This window comes from Schistocerca gregaria, chromosome 3 (genome assembly GCF_023897955.1).
Source record: "Schistocerca gregaria isolate iqSchGreg1 chromosome 3, iqSchGreg1.2, whole genome shotgun sequence".
Classification (NCBI taxonomy): Eukaryota; Metazoa; Arthropoda; class Insecta; order Orthoptera; family Acrididae; genus Schistocerca; species Schistocerca gregaria.
Window position 1 is genome coordinate 604931851 of NC_064922.1, and position 19141 is coordinate 604950991.

Below are 19141 nucleotides of genomic sequence, written 5' to 3' on the forward strand. Positions count from 1 at the left end.
AAAAGGGGAGGGGGGGGGAGAGACCTTGTGTTATGTGAGCATCGCTACTTTTCATGTGTGCTTCAAACACTGGCACTTCCTTGCAAATGTTTTGGCACTTTACCATTAGGATTGTAATACTCACACCTCTGTGAAGAATTTGTTTCAATCTTGCCTGATACTTCTGGGTTTCCAATAGCTTTTGTTACCTGGATTGGGTGGAGAGCCCCATCTATCTGAGTAGCAGCTTCTGATGTGTACTGCACACCTGAACCACATAGGGGGACCCTATAGTTCTCAACCCCATGGTGCAAGTTCAGGAAGTTGCAGCCTAGCTTGTCACAGTCCCTCTGAAGTCTCTGGTTCAGACCTTCCACTCGACTCAGGACCAAAAGACTGGGGACAATGCTGCAAATTGTGAAGTTTGTTGAAGTTTTCTCATTTAATAGTGATACTGGCTTAACTGAAATGGTTATCTGGTTAGTCCAGTTTGTGCATTCCGTTATCAAGCATTGCTTTTGTAAATAGATTCATTTACATATGATAAATGCAAGAGCCTTATTTATTAAAGGTGATGGAATGACCCTTTTCCACTCTCTAATCTTACTTGTAGGAAGTAAGTTCGTACTTCAGCACATCAAGAAAATCAGTTACTGTACTATTTGTTTTCTTTCTACCAACTTGTGTATTATGTGTATTACCACTTCCTTCAATGGGTAAATTCTATTTACTTGCCATTACCAGTTGTGAAGTCCATATTAGTTACTGTACTACTTGTTTTCTTTCTACCAACTTGTGTATTATGTGTATTACCACTTCCTTCAATGGGTAAATTCTATTTACTTGCCATTACCAGTTGTGAAGTCCATATTGATATACATGGATTCATTTCACAAGGGATTATAGATATATGTGTTGAAGCACCAGAAGAAATATACCAGTCATTATTTACAGCTTTCCATTGTAGTGAAGAATGTCATGTAATTTCAAGTCCTTTCTGAAGACTTGCTACTTCCCTTGGTTTTGCTGTGGCAGTTTCTTCCAATATGACCATATTATTGCAGTTATAGAGCTTGGTGCCGTACAGGAATTGTTTGCAAAGTTTGTGTTGCTTTTGTTGTTCACTTGAAGAGTTGCATCACTATTGATGGAGTGGTAATGCTTGTCATTCTTCAGTTCTTGCAGCAGTTTTGTTTTAATAGGGTCTCCAGTTATTGGTGTATTTGAATTTTCTAGACTCATAATCATTGGTTTGTAATCATCCAGTAATTCAGCGAATAAAATGCACCTTGCCGACTCATCTTTCACTTCAAAATTCAAATTATTTAACTTACTGATAGTGGAAATTATTTTGGTCACATATTCTTCTATCGATATACATTTCTCCAGTCGAATTGTAAGGAGTGCAGTCAGCAAACCAATTATTTTGGCTAGTCCAGAGCTCCGTATGCCGGTTTTAATTCTTCCCAGGCTTCTTTTGCAGTTGTATTCTGCAGGTGCACATAAATTGCTGGATTAACTGATAATATTGATGAATTCTTCTCAGGTTATCAGCCGAGTGGTGGCATCGTCGTGTCACAACGTTTCAGTGAGTTTTGCACCCATCATCTTCTGACTTCACCAGAAGATGATGGGTACGAAGCTCATTGAAACATTGGCACAAGACGACGCCACCACTCGGCTGATAACCAAGAAGAATTCATCAGTGGAATATGCCGAGAAAGACTGCATTCACATATAACTGATCATATTATTTTTGCTCTAGCATCAAACATTTTTGGCTCGTCCTCAACATCATGTGAGAAGTATTCCCATAGCTTTTCATGTTGAAGATATGTTGTGATAGCAAACTGCTACATTTTGTAACTCTCTCCCTTTCAATTTCTCTATAAACTGTAATGAGTTTAATGCCATAATTCCAGCTTCAAGCAGATCACGGAGCTTAGTTTCGTTTCATGACTTTCAGCAAACTGCATTTGCTGGGTACACTGGCCCTAAAGCCTGTTGTTATTTTCACTTTGATATTCAGTAAAGTGGTCATGGTTTGAAGAAACACACAAGATGTGTTTTCTTTTACAAAAGCCGGCACACATTATTCAGAACAAACATATAGCTAAGAATAAAAAGCGTACGTGGAGAAATTAATGGCAAAGAGCATATATAAGAGCAGCGACATAGATACTCATTTCCAATATACATAAATATGCTTTATGAGGATAGGACAGATGTTCGGCCATGATCTTGCTGAAGAAAAAAATCTGGCACTTGCTTGAAGTGACTTAGAAAAACAACAGAAAATCTAAACCAGGATGGTCAAACAAAGTAAGCTTCATCCCTCTGAATATGAGGTCACTGTCTTAATAACTGCACTGCCTCATTCTGATTGTCCATGTTGCACAACATTCTTTTATATAAACATATTTTAAACATATTTTTACTCTTCAACACTGCACACATTGAGGACCACCACAGATGATTTCACAACTACTGAACTTGCTGCTGTGGCCCCAGCACCAATTCCAATCCATGTAGAAAACTGACTCAGTCAATTTGGAAAAATGTCTCTTCACATTGTTCCCCCAGCCCACTTAAAAAACTCAGTCAGCGTGGGATAACCATGAGATTGCTCCGTCTGTCATTCAAAATTGAACCCCAGACCGTAACTCCAGTTGTAAGTCCAGGTAGAACTAGCTTTTATCTGAAGACACAACAGACTACCACCTTGATCTTCGAAGAGCTCTCACTTGACACCACTGAAATGGCAAATGTTGGTGGTTCTGAGTCAGTAGAATGCATACTACAGGGCATCTGGCTCAGAACTGTCCTTGAAGTAACCAATTTGTAAAAGTGCATTGTGTCACTGTGGTGCCAACTGCTGCTCAACTTGCTGCTGCAGATGCAGTACGTGGCTGTCCAGAGCTCGGGAGTTCTTGCTACCGTACATTCTCATGAGCACTGCTGCCAGCAATCATCTAAAGGGGCTACATTCCTGTCAAGTCTTTCTGCAATATCACAGAAGGAACATCCAGCTTCTCAGAGCTCTGTTACACAACCTTTTTCAAATTCAGTGAGGTGCTGATAATAGTGTCTTTGTCGCCTTAAAGGTGTCCTTGAGTAACACCATCCCACCATGTCCAGTCTCAAAGGTAACTAACACTTATGACCATTACAGCATGTATTTCAAGCAAACCTGATTTGCACCACTAGTGCCACTTTTAGGTGACTGGTCTGAAACTTGAATAGATATCATCTTTCATCATATAACAACTTTCATTGATGTTGCACAACTCCTTCTTGGTGTTGTGATTTTTTTCTGTTAGTGTATGTTTCTTGTCTGACAGTTGTTTTGCTGTACACTTTTTTGTGTAAGGCTGAAACAATTCGTTTGCTATTCCTTTTACACCTACTGCTAATAACATTTTTGGTAGTACTGTACGGTCAACAGTGTAAGAAATATTTGACAAGTCTTTAAAAACCTATGAAACAGTTAAGTCATTGCACTTGTTAAGAGTTTCAAGTATCACTTCTGTGAACTCTAATAGCCAACATTGTATGTCTCCCACTTCAGAATTGAAACTGTGCTTCACTTAACAGTTTGTATTTACTCATGTAACTCATTAGTTAATTCTTCATGACTGATTCAGTTATCTTTGAGAATGAAGACAGTAGTGAAACTGACATGCACTTTTCAGTACTGTCTGAATTATCTTTCTTTAGTAAGGGCACAACTTGTGCTTGATTTAGATACTGTAGAAAGATTGCTAAACTAAAGGACTCATTTATTATGTTTGTGAATGAGTTCTCTGTGCTCTCTATGCAAGCCTTCAGAACAGGGGCTGGAACTTCATTCATATCTCGTGATCTCTTAGTTTTTAATTTCTGTTTTGTCTTCCTGACTTCAAGTTCTGTCATGGGGGAACAACATCATTGTGCTTGTTGCATATGTCATTGAGAGTGTTATAAATCTTTTCTGCAATGCAGAGAAATAGTCATTTACAAAATTTACCGATTCCTGAGGATTTTCTGTTGTTCTGTGTGTCACTTTGATTTGTATATTGTTATTTTTGTGTTAGCCTTTTCCAGTATCTTGTTCTACACCTTCCCGCTAAACTTTGATTTTGGTGAAAGCTTCTCGGACTTCTATGCAAGTGACTGCATTCAAATTCCATGACATTTTGACGTCAGTTTTGATGATCTTCTGGCGAAGATGATGAGAATGACTCTCGCCAAAACATTGCAGGATTTGATGCTGCTACCCAGATGGAAGCCCAATAAGATTTCATCAGCAATACATGCTGGGAAAGCTTACATTCACATAGTTTGCTTTTATTTTCTGCCTTATTTATTATTTTGTCATTGAATGATTGTTTTGCAGCAAGCAGTAATCTTCTGTATATTTTTTTAATAACTGTGGTAGTAATCTAGGAATTGTGGATTAGTGCAGCACATTTTTAAAGAATGGAGAAATTTAATTTTCTAGGAGGACTATAATACCTGCAATTATCCCTCTATATTCCATAGTGGCTGCTGTAGATGTGGCCACTTTTTGAAATGCCTCCTCAAAAATTAATTTAAATAATGTGCTGAATTTCGAGAACTAAGCATCCACATTGTTTCCCATATGCAGTTCTCCCCAGGTATGATTTGTCAGTGCCCTAGGAAAAGTATGTATTTTACGTTCTGAGAAGATCCTGATGTAGTCCTGGAGTTTTTTGGGTTTTATGAAGCCTGTCTTTAGCTTTATTATCTGACAGTAATGATCAGAAAGACCGAGATCTCTTATAAATACTTTACAATTTTCCCTGTTGATATCTGTAGGTACATGGTCAGTGACTGGTGTTGAAACTTTTGATAATCTAATAGTATGTTTACCATTTACACAATGCCCAAAAGAGCTCATAATATTTAGAAAGTTATTAATAATTTTGCCTTCAACACCTGTGTTAAAATTCAACATTATCTTTCCTCGACAGAATAGAATCCCGCCAGTATTTATTTTGTGCAAGTTTTTGGAGTGTAGGTTGTGATGACAGACTGATGTGTGCCCTAGTTCAAAGTCTAGGTTAGACTGGGAGGTGGCAATATATAACACACGTCAGTGTGATAGATAACTAATGGGATGATGAATGAATACAGCAATTATAGAAACTAGGTGGTACAGTTTTTAAACTACATTTGTTGATAAAGCGAGTCTACACTGATAGTATATAAAAAGTCATTTGATTATACTAGAATTTGAGTTACATAATGCCAATCTCTGTAGTTAATTTGTACATTGGAGATGTACAAAATAAGCAGAGACATATATGTAAGTGCTGAAAATTTTGAAGATACTAGTGTTTAAAATACTAGATGTTCTTGAACATCACATTGTTACGTATCATTAAACTTCTTTAGTTGAATTTCAATAAACTCTTTTGCAGAATAAAAATGATATTCCAGTAGGAGTAGTTTCAGATTGGATTTAAGCTTACCTCTGATTTGCTTAATTGTATTTCTTGCGGGAGTTTATAATATCACTTTCTATCCAAATATGTGTCACTAGCCACAGTCAATTTTATTTATACAGGTGTTATTATTCCCAACTTTTTAAAATTCTGATATAATGACCATGATATTCCCATTTCTGTGCAGTTTTTTGGATTTTTTCTTGTGATGCAAATTAATTCAAATCTGTTGTGAGAAAGTGTTAAAATTTTGTTTTTCCATCATCTGACACTTAACACTGCTTTTCTACAAAGAGCAGCGAAGTATGCAGCCATAAAAATATTTGTTCATGACCCTTGTGTATTGATGGTGCTGTCAGCTCTTGAAGGTTTTAAAAACAAATTGCAGTGATTTCTGTGTAACAAACCATTCTAATCCATAGAAAAATATCTGAATATATGATGTGTTGTGTGGGTAATTAATAAATTTTACTTTATGTGGAGATTAAAGTTGATATGCAGATATGGAAGGAGACAGCTTGTAGCCATGTATTCACAGATAAAATGCATTTGCATTTGTAATTTTTCTGGCATACTCCACATAATGGTTGATCTAACAGATATGATCCACTGAACATGCAAATATCTATAGTATAGTTGATGAAAGAAAATTGCTGCCAGTTGCTAGCTCTGTCATCATTTTTCAGCTGTGAATCTCAGGTGGCTGTAGGTAAAAGCAATAGTTGTTTATAGAGCTGTGACAACCCTGAGGTGTGAGTCATGTTACATAACTGCTGAGGATGTGTGAAGCAGCAGCTGTGCTAACACCACTGCAGCTGCCAGGGATCTTCTTTCACTGATTTTCCCATACCTAACAAGCACAATTGCTATTTGAAAAAAATTTTGAGGTCTGGTGAAGACAGAGTGAGCCATGCATATAGGATGCATATTTAAATTTATACACAAGTACTCTCAGTGCTGCTAGCTGTCAGAACTGTCACTTGTCCTATAAAAAAGTAACAAGATATGTATATTATGATCCAGAAGTCTTTCATTGTCCCTTATTTTGAACAGCAAATATATTCCAGTCATAATGAAAGAGTGAACTATCAGTTTAATAAGTCACAGCTGCAAAATACTAACGCGAATTCTTTACAGACGAATGGAAAAACTGGTAGATGCGGACCTCGGGGAGGATCAGTTTGGATTCCGTCGAAATGTTGGAACACGTGAGGCAATACTGACCTTACGACTTCTCTTAGAAGAAAGATTAAGAAAAGGCAAACCTACATTTCTAGCATTTGTAGACTTAGAGAAAGCTTTTGACAATGTTGACTGGAATACTCTTTTTCAAATTCTAAAGGTAGCAGGAGTAAAATACAGGGAGCGAAAGGCTATTTACAATTTGTACAGAAACCAGATGGCAGTAATAAGAGTCGAGGGGCAGGAAAGGGAAGCAGTGGTTGGGAAGGGAGTGAGACAGGGTTGTAGCCTCTCCCCGATGTTATTCAATCTGTATATTGAGCAAGCAGTAAAGGAAACAAAAGAAAAATTTGGAGTAGGTATTAAAATTCATGGAGACGAAGTAAAAACTTTGAGGTTCGCCGATGACATTGTAATTCTGTCAGAGACGGCAAAGAACTTGGAAGAGCAGTTGAACGGAATGGACAGTGTCTTGAAAGGAGGATATAAGATGAACATTAACAAAAGCAAAACGAGGATAATGGAATGTAGTCAAATTAAATCGGGTGATGCTGAGGGAATTATATTAGGAAATGAGACACTTAAAGTAGTAAAGGAGTTTTGCTATTTAGGAAGTAAAATAACTGATGATGGTCGAAGTAGAGAGGATATAAAATGTAGACTGGCAATGGCAAGGAAAGCGTTTCTGAAGAAGAGAAATTTGTTAACATCGAATATAGATTTAAGTGTCAGGAAGTCATTTCTGAAAATATTTGTTTGGAGTGTAGCCATGTATGGAAGTGAAACATGGACGATAACTAGTTTGGACAAGAAGAGAATAGAAGCTTTCGAAATGTGGTGCTACAGAAGAATACTGAAGATAAGGTGGATAGATCACGTAACTAATGAGGAGGTATTGAATAGGATTGGGGAGAAGAGAAGTTTGTGGCACAACTTGACTAGAAGAAGGGATCGGTTGGTAGGACATGTTTTGAGGCATCAAGGGATCACAAATTTAGCATTGGAGGGCAGTGTGGAGGGTAAAAATCGTAGAGGGAGACCGAGAGATGAGTACACTAAGCAGATTCAGAAGGATGTAGGTTGTAGTAGGTACTGGGAGATGAAGCAGCTTGCACAGGATAGAGTAGCATGGAGAGCTGCATCAAACCAGTCTCAGGACTGAAGACAACAACAACAACATGAAAGAGTATTTGTCAGTGGAAAAATATTGTAGTCATCCATTCACTTTTTACAAAAGTGTGAAAGTGATAGCTTTCAAAAGATTACAAAATAGCTAATTTTACAGTTATTGTCTTTTGTTCTCTTAGGAAGCTGATAGGATAGAAAGAGACCTTTCATAAGTTGTTCGGAGGAAAGTTTTGTTACAATTTTGAAAGAAGGCATAGGAAATCCCAAAGACAAAAAACAGGAGTCTGGGTTTGTCACTACAGTGAAGTACATTTAACAAATAATATGATAGTAGAAAAGACTTTGTGCAATCTGAATAATGGAAGGAGTAAAGATAATAACTCACCATATATTTGAGGCTTTGAGTGATTGTAGGCATATAATTAAGTCTGAAAATGTCAGTAAGCTTTCGGATGGTGTCTTTCTTCAGAGCTAACTAGTGCAAATAAACACAGAAGTGTTTAAGGCTGTGCTCCAACATCCAGCTACATTGTGCTGACACTGCAGTTTGTCAGGGGAGGACTGGGAAAGGGGGAGGAAGATGGCAGTGAGGGTTGGAGGGAAGGGTGCCTGATGGTAGGAAGGAAGAAGCAGAAAGTACATGGGATAGGAATTTGGCAGCACTGGTCTTGCTATTGGTGCAGGCATTGGAAGCTACTTGTGGCACACAGTTATATGGCAGAATGAACTGGGATTGTGAAATAGAACAGGAAAAGAGGGAACTGCAGAGAAGGGGTGTGAGTGTACAGTAAGTCAAGTTAGGGGCACAGGTCGAAGTGGGTGTGAGGGAGAGACTAGTAAGATTGAGGCCAGGGGTATTATTGATGCATCAAAAGAAGTGTTGTAAGGACAATTCCCACCTACTAGTTCAGAGAAACTGGAATTTGGGGGGGGGGGGGGGGGGTTGGGATGTGGGAGAAATTCCTGATTTCCTATCAGAGAGGTCTTAGTTCATATGTCGTCAGAAGAGTTACAGCTATTTGTACATTATGTTTTACATACCAAAATATTACATAGTAAAAATATAGCAATGTTGTAAACTATTAGCTTACAACAGCCTGTACACCTAGATCCATACATAACAGTAAGCCATAATTTATCAGCATTAACATGCAATCAATGTTGTCTGAAGTATTATAGCTATTTGTACATTACATTTTTGTCTCCTGGAGAGTTACCCCATAAAAGAATGCCATATTGTAGATGGCAATGAAAGAAGCATAGTATGACTGAAGCAATAAATCTTGTGTAACACATGTGTGTAGTTTGCTAGTAGGTAGATAACTCATGATAGCTTTCGACATACATAATCTGTATGTGTGTTCCAAGTTAATTTTGAGTCAATGTGTGTTCCTAGTAGTTTAACAGATGATAACTCCATGTTACTGTCTGATAAACTGAAGATTATCTTGACAGTCTTTTCATAGTTCATAGGTATGTCATTAGCTTTAAACCAGATATTAGATACTTTGAGACACTTTTCATTTTCCTCCTTCAATATGTTTATATCCTTTCCAGAATTAGCTAATGCTGTGTCATCAGCATAGAGGATAGATTTACAGGGTAAGTTATTCGGAAAGTCATTTACAAACAATATATACAGTAGATGGCCAAGCACTGAGCCCTGAGGAACACCTCGTTTTATACTTAAAGTCTGTGACTGTTGGTCATTCTGCTTTACTATTTGTTTTCTATTGCTGAGGTATGATTCAATTAGTGAGAGTTCCAAGTGTTTGATTCCATAGCAACACAGTTTATCTAATAATAATTTGTGGTTAACTGAGTCGAAAGCCTTACTCAAGTCAATTAGAATGGCTTCAGCAGATAATTCTGACTCAAATGCGCTTAGTACAAAAGAGATAAGGTTTTCGACTGCTTTGACTGTTGATAAGTTTGACCTGAATCCATACTGAGAATCATTTAATAAATTATTGTCTGATAGGTGTATGCATATTTGCTGCAGTATGCAATTTTCTATTATTTTTGAGAGAATAGGCACAAGTGAAATTGGTCTATAATTATTGATACAGGACTTGTCACCCTTTTTGTATAATGGTATGACAACTGTTTTTTTGAGACATTCTGGAAAGTGTCCACTCGAGAGCATCCAGTTTATCAGTATGCAAAGAGGATATGATATGAGATCTACAACTTTTTTAATTACATAGTTTGGCAGGCCATACACATCTTCAGATCTAGAGTATCCTAATTTAGAGGTTGCTTTAATTATATCAGTTACTTGTACTTATCTCCATTTACAAGCTGACACTATGTTTGTAATGTTTTGTTGAAAATTTCTGCCAGATATGGGGTGAGAAATAGGTGTATGTGTTGAATTGGAATTCTGGTTGCTGTGAGTTGGAAGGCTAAGATTGGCAGAGTTGACAAAAAAGTGATTGAAATCATCAGCAGTGACGTTAGCAGCATTTGTGTTGTCTTTGTAGTTTATATCCATACCTAGCTCTGCTTTTATTACTTTCCATGCAGCCTTACATTTATTGTGTGATTTTTCAATGAAATCACCATTTGCCTTACACTTGGCTATTTTAATTTCAGTTCTATATTTTCTTTTCAGGTTTTTCTAAGTTTCTTTATTTACTGCTCCCTTTTTGACCTTATCGTGACAAGTAATTACCAATAGTCTCAGTTTTTGTAATTGGAGTGAAAACCACTTCTGTAAAGTTGAGTGGCTAGGTTTCCTAACTTTTTTAAACCAGTGGACAGCATGTGTGGAAGATTTCAGAAATGATTTTGAGGAATGTGCTGAAGGCTTCATCAACATTTCTGGAGGAATGTATAACAGTATTCCAATCTATAGACTTAAGTTCTTCTCTATACTTGCTAATATTTGTATCTGTAGATAGTCTGACACACTGAGTTTGTTCCTCGTCTTCTTTTGGTTTTTTAGTAATTAGCTTCACACATATACCTCTATGGTCTGACAGGTAATCGACATTAAATAAGCCTAGCTCAAAATCACATTTGTATACATTTGTTATTAGATTGTCAAGACAGGAGTAGTGCCTTGTAGGACTTTCATTAGCACAATAGAGGTTATAGTATCTTAACATGTTTACTAAATTAACATTTCTGGCTGTCATTTTCCTAATGTCTATGTTTAGATCCCCAAAGATTAAAATTTTGTATTTAGTATATTTTTGTATACTGATCACAAGTTTTTCTAAACGTTCTATAAATTGTTCTACATTACTTTCAGGAGTGTGATATAAAGACACAGTTATGAGCTGTGTACTAGGTATAATAAAAGCAGCTGCTTCAAAAACACCTTTAATGCATAGGTCACTAACTTCAAGAACAGAAAACTTTAATTCTAGATCATTGCTAATATATATGGATGAACCCCCATAGGATTCACTGGGTCTGCAGAAGTGTGTAGCTAATCTGAAACCTGATGGTACATACAGTTTTATATCCTCTTCCTTTAACCAATGTTTGTTTATACATTAAATCTTTCTTTTGTTACTTTTTAATAGTATACCAAGCTCATCAGCTTTATTTTTCAGAGACCTGACATTTAAGTGCAGAAATAAGATAGAGTTACTGTCACAGGAGGGGAGGAGTACAGTATTATGGGGCAATGGAGAACATTTAATTGTTTTTTCAGCCCTGGAATCTATGTTAGGTGGCAGTTGGACTTCCTTGGGATAAACCATTAAAAAATCTTCATTTCTCTTTGGTAATTTTTTGGGTTTGTTTGAAACTCGGTTGGAAGTTTGTTTCACTTTACTGTCCACAAGTTTTATAGAAACTTGTTTTCCCAAATCATTTGGTATCACTTCATCATGAGACAAAGATGATACTTTACTTACTGTGACTGGTCTGTTCTTTTCTGCTACTCTTGAAGGTGATGGAGGAGGAGCTGGTACTGTTTCTGCTATTGGTGAAGTTGGTTTAGTTGCTGCTGGTGGAGGAGTTGTTTTTGCTATTACTGGTAAAGGAGTTGGTTTTGCTACTGCTGGTGTGGGAGATGGTGCTGCTGCTATAGGAACTGGTTCTACTGCTGGAGGAGTTGCTTCTGCTGTTGCTGATGGTGTTTCTTCTGCTATTGCTGGTGAAATAGTTTGTGCTGCTACTGCTGGTGAGGGAGATGGTGTTACTGCTGTAGGAGCTGGTTCTAATGCTAGAGGAGTTACTTCTGCTGTTAATGAACATGGTTCTTCTGATGCTGCTGTTGATTCTACTTCTGTTAGTATTACATGTTAAATCAGTCAAACATAAAGGCTGTAAATTCAATTAAATATCTAAGGGTTGCAATAACAAAAAAACTTAAATTGGAAAGAACACACAGAAAATGTTGTTGGAAGGACAGACCAAATACTGTGTTTTATTGACAGAACACATAGAATATGCAATGAATCTTCTAAAGAGACTGCCTGCACTACACTTGTCCCTCTTCATGTGTGGTACTGCTGCATGGTATGGAATCCTTACCAAATAGGATTAACAGACTACACCAAGAAAGTTCAAAGAAGCGCAGCTCGTTTTGTATTATTGAGAAATAGGGGAGAGAGAGTCACAGGCGTGAGCCAGGATTTGGAGGTGGACATAATTAAAACAAATCATTGCAGTGGGATCTTCTCACAAATTTTCAATCACCAACTTTCCCTCTAAATGCGAAAATATTATGTTGGTGCTGACCTACATAGGGAGAAATGATCATCATAATAAAATAGAGGAACCAGAGCTTGCACAATAAGGTACTGGTGTTTGTTTTCCCTGCCCACTGTTTGAGAGTATATAGATGAGAGAGAATGGAGAGGGGGGGGGGGGGGAGGGAGTCAGCTTTCATTGGTATTGAAGCTGAACTTTTTGCACAATGGTATGTTCTGCCACTGGGTGCTGAGTTTTGGTGGTGGCCATTCCTTTGGGTGGACAACTGGTTGGTGGCCATTCAGTCGGGTGGACAACTGGTTGGTGGCCAAGCCAACAAAAAATTCAGTACAAAAGTTACAGCAGGGCTGGTAAATGATATGACTACTTTCACAAGTGGCAGGATAAGATACTCCTGAAATAGGATGCGCTTCCACAAGGATATAATTCATGTGGTGGGTCATGGGAGTAGGTGTTGCTTAAGGGTGGACTAAGATTCCTGTAGTTTGTAGACTGAGTGGGCCTTAGAATACAGCTTTTGGAGGGAAAGGTGTGGTTGTGGGTAGATGATCAATTCTGGACAGAATGATAAGTTGTAGAAGCTGGGGCAAAGGATGTGATTAGATAAATTTTGGCAATATATTGTAATTTCAGTGAGTTTTTGGTTACATATGAATCATTTGTAACAGTATTAATTGTAATTTCTTTTAATTTCAGTGATGGTGAACACTTTCAGTCATCATAACCATCATCTGATCAGAGTTAATTTACCTAGACTGTATGAGGAGCCAGTGCTTGTAGCCACTGCATGCTTCCAAAAAATAGCAGTAACCAACTGCCCAGTGTAGCTTGTTCATAAGTGTTAGGAGCAGCAGGGAAATGTGTGTATGTTGTATGGAAAATCTGTTTGTGGAGTAGATTTGGAGGGTAAAGTCTGCCTATGGAGGTTTTAGTAAAACCTTCAAGCATACTAAACAAGGGATTGTTCTTCACTGCAGATACATTGTGTGTGGATGACCAAGCTGTGAGGGAGAGACTTTTTACTGTGGAAAGGATGATAGCTATCAAAATTTGAGGTCATGATGGTGATTAATGAGCGTTATATATGTATAGGTTTTTATGGACTCTTCAGAGAGGTTGAGATCAATATCAAGGTAAGTAACATGCTAGGCTTAAGAGGACAAAGATGGAAGAGGAGGTGTTGAGACTGTGGAAGAATGAGGGTAATGTCCTGACCCTGAGTTCAGATCACGAAGATGTCAAAACAGAACCAAAACCAGTTAAGAGATTTGGGTATTGGATGGCTAGGAAGGTTTCCTTTAGATGGGCCATAACCAGGTTGTGTGGGAGGATGCCATGTGGACACCCTTGGCTGTGTTATGGGTTGGTTTGTATACCACCTGCTCATTGAAGGAGAAACAGTAGCCAGATTAGTAATGCATTCAGTTTCAAGATTTTTCATGAAGGTAATGATTAATGAAAATTCACATGAAATTGAACTGAAAATTGCAACTTTTAAGTACTGTAGCCTGCATCCTCAACATTACAAGATGAAACCTGATTGCACTGTACACCACCTTATAATCCCAGAGGCCATTTCTACCATTTGTAACCATTTTTTAGTAACCAATTAGATTGGAATTTTGTGGGCCTAGCTAATATTGTGATGGGACTTATGCAGTGAAAACTTTTTGTGTGATTAATTGTTCATAGTTATTTAGGACTGTGCAGTGGGCTTCCACAACTGAATACATCAATTCCATTTTGTTGCAGCTTCCGTTTCCTGTTGTGGCCTCACTAAACGGTGTTCACATGTTTGGAAAATGCCATAAAATGATGCTTCAGAGTACCTCTTCATCAGACATGACAGTTGTGTGGCGTGAAGTAGAGGAAAGGTAAGGGTAATGTGGGAGTAGTAAAGATAAACCTGATTGACGGTTTTTATATAGTTGTGACACTTAACAGAAACCACTTGAAATTCACTTTCCAAGGTAAGTAAGAAATGACAGAATGGAAACAAATAAAACAACAGAAAGAAAAGAAGACTTACTGACAGGGTAAAACTATGTGTGTGGTGGGTTGTGTATATTACTGTGACTGGTGGATTACAGAGGTTATAAACAGTAATGAGTTAAATGAAATTGTAGTGAACTTAAGGCTACCATATGGACGAGCTGCTGGATTTAGGTTTCCAGCTGAAGGACAGCAACAATGCCATCAGTGCTCACATCCTGTTCACAATGTTTTGAAGATTGTAAGTGCTCCAGTTCCTGTTGCTTCAACAGGAAGGCATCACTCTGTATCAAAGGAAGACACTGAAGCAGTGAAACACAGTTTTAGTTCATTGGCTGGCTACTTTCAGTACAAAACAGAGTGCACAGAAGTTGAATAAACTGAAAACTCCAAGTCTTTGGACCTTTCACATACATTTTGGAACCGTTTAAAATGCTTGAAAAATGAGTCTCTTACTCATCATTCAAAACTAAAATTATGTTAAATAAGCCTAGGTTTCGATTTTTATGAGCGTGTTATTTGATAAAGTGGTAAATAAAACTGGTTTTATGTATGCCAAAAATTTCAGTTGCTTATAAAACCTCTTGAACCTAAAAGTGGAAGCTCTCTTTTTCAGGGAATGTAGAACTATGTGGTACTAATGAACAGAAAAAAATCATGACTTTATGGATCGGCATTTTTGAAGAAATTTTTTTTCCATAAATATAAAAAAGTTCAGAACGCTGTAGCAAAAGAACTTTGACATGTAAGTCCAAATAGAGGATTTCTTTCTAACTATAATGAAATTGAAACTTCCTGGCAGATTAAAACTGTGTGCCCGACCGAGACTCGAACTCGGGACCTTTGCCTTTCGCGGGCAAGTGCTCTACCAACTGAGCTACCGAAGCACGACTCACGTCCGGTACTCACAGACTGACTAAAAAGTGAGGTGATATTGCATTGCTATTCAATTCTGAGCTATGTTTAAAATTTCATCTCCAGCTCATTGGAAGTTAGTTTAAAATCAATTGCAAAATATGTGTTGGACAAGCAGCCAGACCAGAAAGTGAGTTCAAAAGAATGTAGGAATCTAATAAGAGTGAGAGAATACAGACAATAAAAAAGAAGAGGAAACAGAAGGAAGGATGTGGAATATAATGGAGAAGACCAAAGAAGGGATACAATATTGCAAATTACAACAAGCTGGGTGATTTAGGTTAAGTGATGGAGAGGAGTCATTTTTGGTGCTTAGTTTTAGAAGTACATATCCAAATAACATTGCAACTTCACATGTGCTATTGGGGTTTTATTTTCTCACAAAAGGTAACCAATCACAATGTACCATATAATTTACAGAGGGGGGGGGGGGAACAAGTGTGCAAGCACACAGCCGTTTGATAAATTTAGTGGCTCGTCTGCAAACATAGCGATCTGGTTGTGTGCCGTTGCATTGTGCCCCCAAGAAATTCTTCAAGTAATAGTAACATGGCTGAGGAACAACCAGTGAATATTAAACTGAAATAAATATGAATTATTAAATAAGATTAATTAAGAATAGTCTGTTAAGACACAGATGAGCCTTGACATCAGAATTACGTTCAATGTTAATGTTATTTTTAATTCAAGAAAACAAGTTATCTGAAATGGTCGTCTTACAATGATGATAGTGTACTCAAGAATGAAATATGATTTTGAAATGCTAGTGCAAGCATGGCATACACAGGCAGTGTTTACTTCTGTTCTAAAGCCATTTTCCAGTGCACTGATTTGTTATTGTAAGCAAATTCCACCACATCCAACCAGTTCACTGAAGTTGACTGAATAACTGATTCTTGAATAAAGTTCGGTATTATTCTTCACACTAAAACACCATGACAATGCATCACCAGAATTACAAACTGTTGCATTGAAATAACTAAGTTCAACTATGTGCTCACCACATTGCATAAGCAGCACATAGACTGTGCAAGCTTTTACCCAGACTAAGGACACACTGGAAAACACCTAAACATAGTCTGCTTGCTTTGCCCTCAACTCTGCCACATGATGACAATTTGAAATTTTGTATTTCATACTAAACAGACAATATATATTTTGTAATTCATTTGCATTCCATCAATTAAAAAAATATATAGAGCTGAATTATGTTTTTTTAGATAACTATTTTACCATAGGGGGGCTAGACTCTCTACTGTAATATGTTGGACTAGTCATGCGGATAGCCTCCTGCCTGAGGCTGGGGTTCCCGCCTTTTTCCAATTAGGTGACAAGATTTGCCATTTCTCTGAGCATCTAAACAACAAGATTCTAGTTCAAGGAGGGTTTAACTACCTCCAAAGGGGCCTAGGTATGTTGTAATGTTAGCAGTCTGTTTACCTCTCAGTTGTGAACTTAGCCTTCCTCCAGTGAAACCTCATGTCAGAACCCTTCTACATCCTGTCCATAAATCTGTCTCTTAAATCCAAAGGAACTGGTAGCCCCCTCAACCCTCAGCATTTGCTCCTCTCAATTCTTGATGAATTTCGCAGAGTGGCTGTGTGGTTGAAGGCAAAACTGGATATCCTTACTCACATAACGTGCACCTTGAACAGCACTCGCTATTGACGGTGTTATTTCTTATTATGGCTATAATCTATGCCCCCTGGGGTACATAAACATCTATTTTACTAGGATTTCCCTAACATGTTATAACTCTTTGAACAGTCTGCTAGTCATAAATCATTGCTATCCACAAAACACAGTAGTTGTTACCAACCACAACCTTCTTTCAGATCTCCATAAATGTGGAAAGCAACCTGATTGGCCCCAGGGGCCTCAGACTAAAGCTGACTGGCATGCAGATCTCTCCATGTGCCTGTCCAGTTTCTATTCTTTTAGTTATCCTAAATGTTGTAATCTATGATGTTATTGTATTTCATTTTGCTGTTTGACTTGAGTACCTGTTTTATCAGAAATTGGCTCCAGGGGTCACCCAGCTTCATCCAAAGAGAGCCAGCCTAACCCAGACCTCTCAGTTATTTCTTACACTTGTACATCTCTTGTTATTTTAGTTCAAGGGTTTTATTTTCTGTATTCCTGCCATTTTCTAACCCCCCCCCCCCCCCCCCTCCTAGATAAACAGCTCCGGTGGTCTCTGACTATTTTTATTTGGAGCACATCTCTCAGTAAACAGTATTTGATACTTTTCTAATGAATATTCACTCTTGTACTGATTTGAAACTTTCTGACATATTCAGACTGTGAGCTGGATCATGTCTTAAACCTGGAATCTTGATCTTTTGATGTGAAATGCTCTCCCAGATGAACTATCCAGGATTGACTCATGATCCACTCTCAGAGTTTTACTTGTGTCAGTCCTCTCTCAGCATTTCTGTGAAGTTTGGGAGGTAGGAGAGAGGTATTGCTGCAAGTAAAGCTTTTTGAGGCTGGCGTGAGTCATGCCTGAGTAGCTCAGTCTATAGAGCATTTGTCTGTGAGAGGCAAACGTTCTGACTTTGAGTCCACAGTTTTAATTTGTTTTTTTACTTGTTTGCTCATTATTTTATCTTACACTCTCTTTTAATTGTTTTGTTGTTCCACATGAATGCACTAGAAAATCCATTTGACTAACTACCTTGTTCCTCCTAGAGGTACTACATTGGTTTGATACTCACAAGATTGAGGTACTGATTGTCTCTTAGTGTGATTTCCTTAGCCCCAATCATCTAACTGTGCTGCAGCAAGGTTGGATGGAACATTTACATAAGTGCAGGGAACATGGGTGGTGGACAGTTTTTTACTGTGGAAAGTTAAGTGTTTATCTTTTTCTGTGTTGCCCTCGCAGTGTAATAATTACATTTTGTGCATGTTTTTCTGTTTAATAGGTTCTATCTCATGTTTTTGTAAGAGTTATTTCATTCAGTCTTAGTGCTATAGTTGCTCACTGAACAGCCAGTTAAGAGGTGTAAATTCATTCAGACTGTAGTGCAGTAGTTGCTCATTTTTTGTTTTGTTGTGAAGGCAACTATCCATTTGTTTAGTAAGCCAGTCAGTGAGGCTCCAGCTTGTGGCTGATATACATTTATAGAGCAGCAATTTTAAATTCTGTACAACATTTATTAAATTTCATGTTTGTTTTTCTGTTTAAGGGGTTCAGCTTTGCATTTTTGTAATGGTGATTTAATTCAATCTGTAGCAGAATAATTGCTCACTGAACAGCTATTTACATAGCTCATTAACACAACATTGCCCATTGATGACACATCCGGAGGGTAGCAAGTTGCATATCTAGGATTCTGTCTGTTTTTATAGGTTACTTCTTCAGTTAGTTGTGCTAGGATGGTTAGGGTGTGTGTATGCTGTGTGCAGATGCAGGAGGAGCTTGCTGCAGTTTGTAAACAGCTGAATGTGTTTTTGGCTAGGTCAGTCACCTTCAGGCTGCAGCCTCAAGTGTTGTAGTGGAGGAAATTCTGGCACATCACATGGGTGTTGCTTGTTTTGCCCATGAGATATGCTTCTCAGGCACCTCTTAATCTATCCGATGCAGTGCATCTGCCCCCACAGCAGTGATTGGGGGATGGTAACTCGTTTGCATCACTCGAGGCAGAGGGCCAATGTGGAGACTGTCCGCCTAGCCTTATCCATTTACCATGAGAGTGGACAGGTGGTCACTCCTTCAGCAGGCACATCGGGGGAGAGGTTTACTATTTATTGGGAACTGCAATGTTAGGTGCATTGTGGAGCCCCATAGGCAGATAGCATTCAGGGCTGGAAAGAAAGCCAAT

At 38.0% G+C, this 19141-nt stretch overlaps 1 protein-coding gene across 1 annotated transcript in view; it reads left to right on the plus strand.

The window, feature by feature from the left end:
* Nucleotides 1–19141, plus strand: part of LOC126353776 (protein fuzzy) — a 142154-nt gene that overhangs the window by 22946 nt on the left and 100067 nt on the right. Inside the window, exon 2 of the mRNA XM_050002857.1 lies at nucleotides 14160–14281. Within this exon, the coding sequence (XP_049858814.1) occupies nucleotides 14160–14281 (122 nt within the window). The remainder of the gene's footprint in view (nucleotides 1–14159; nucleotides 14282–19141) is intronic.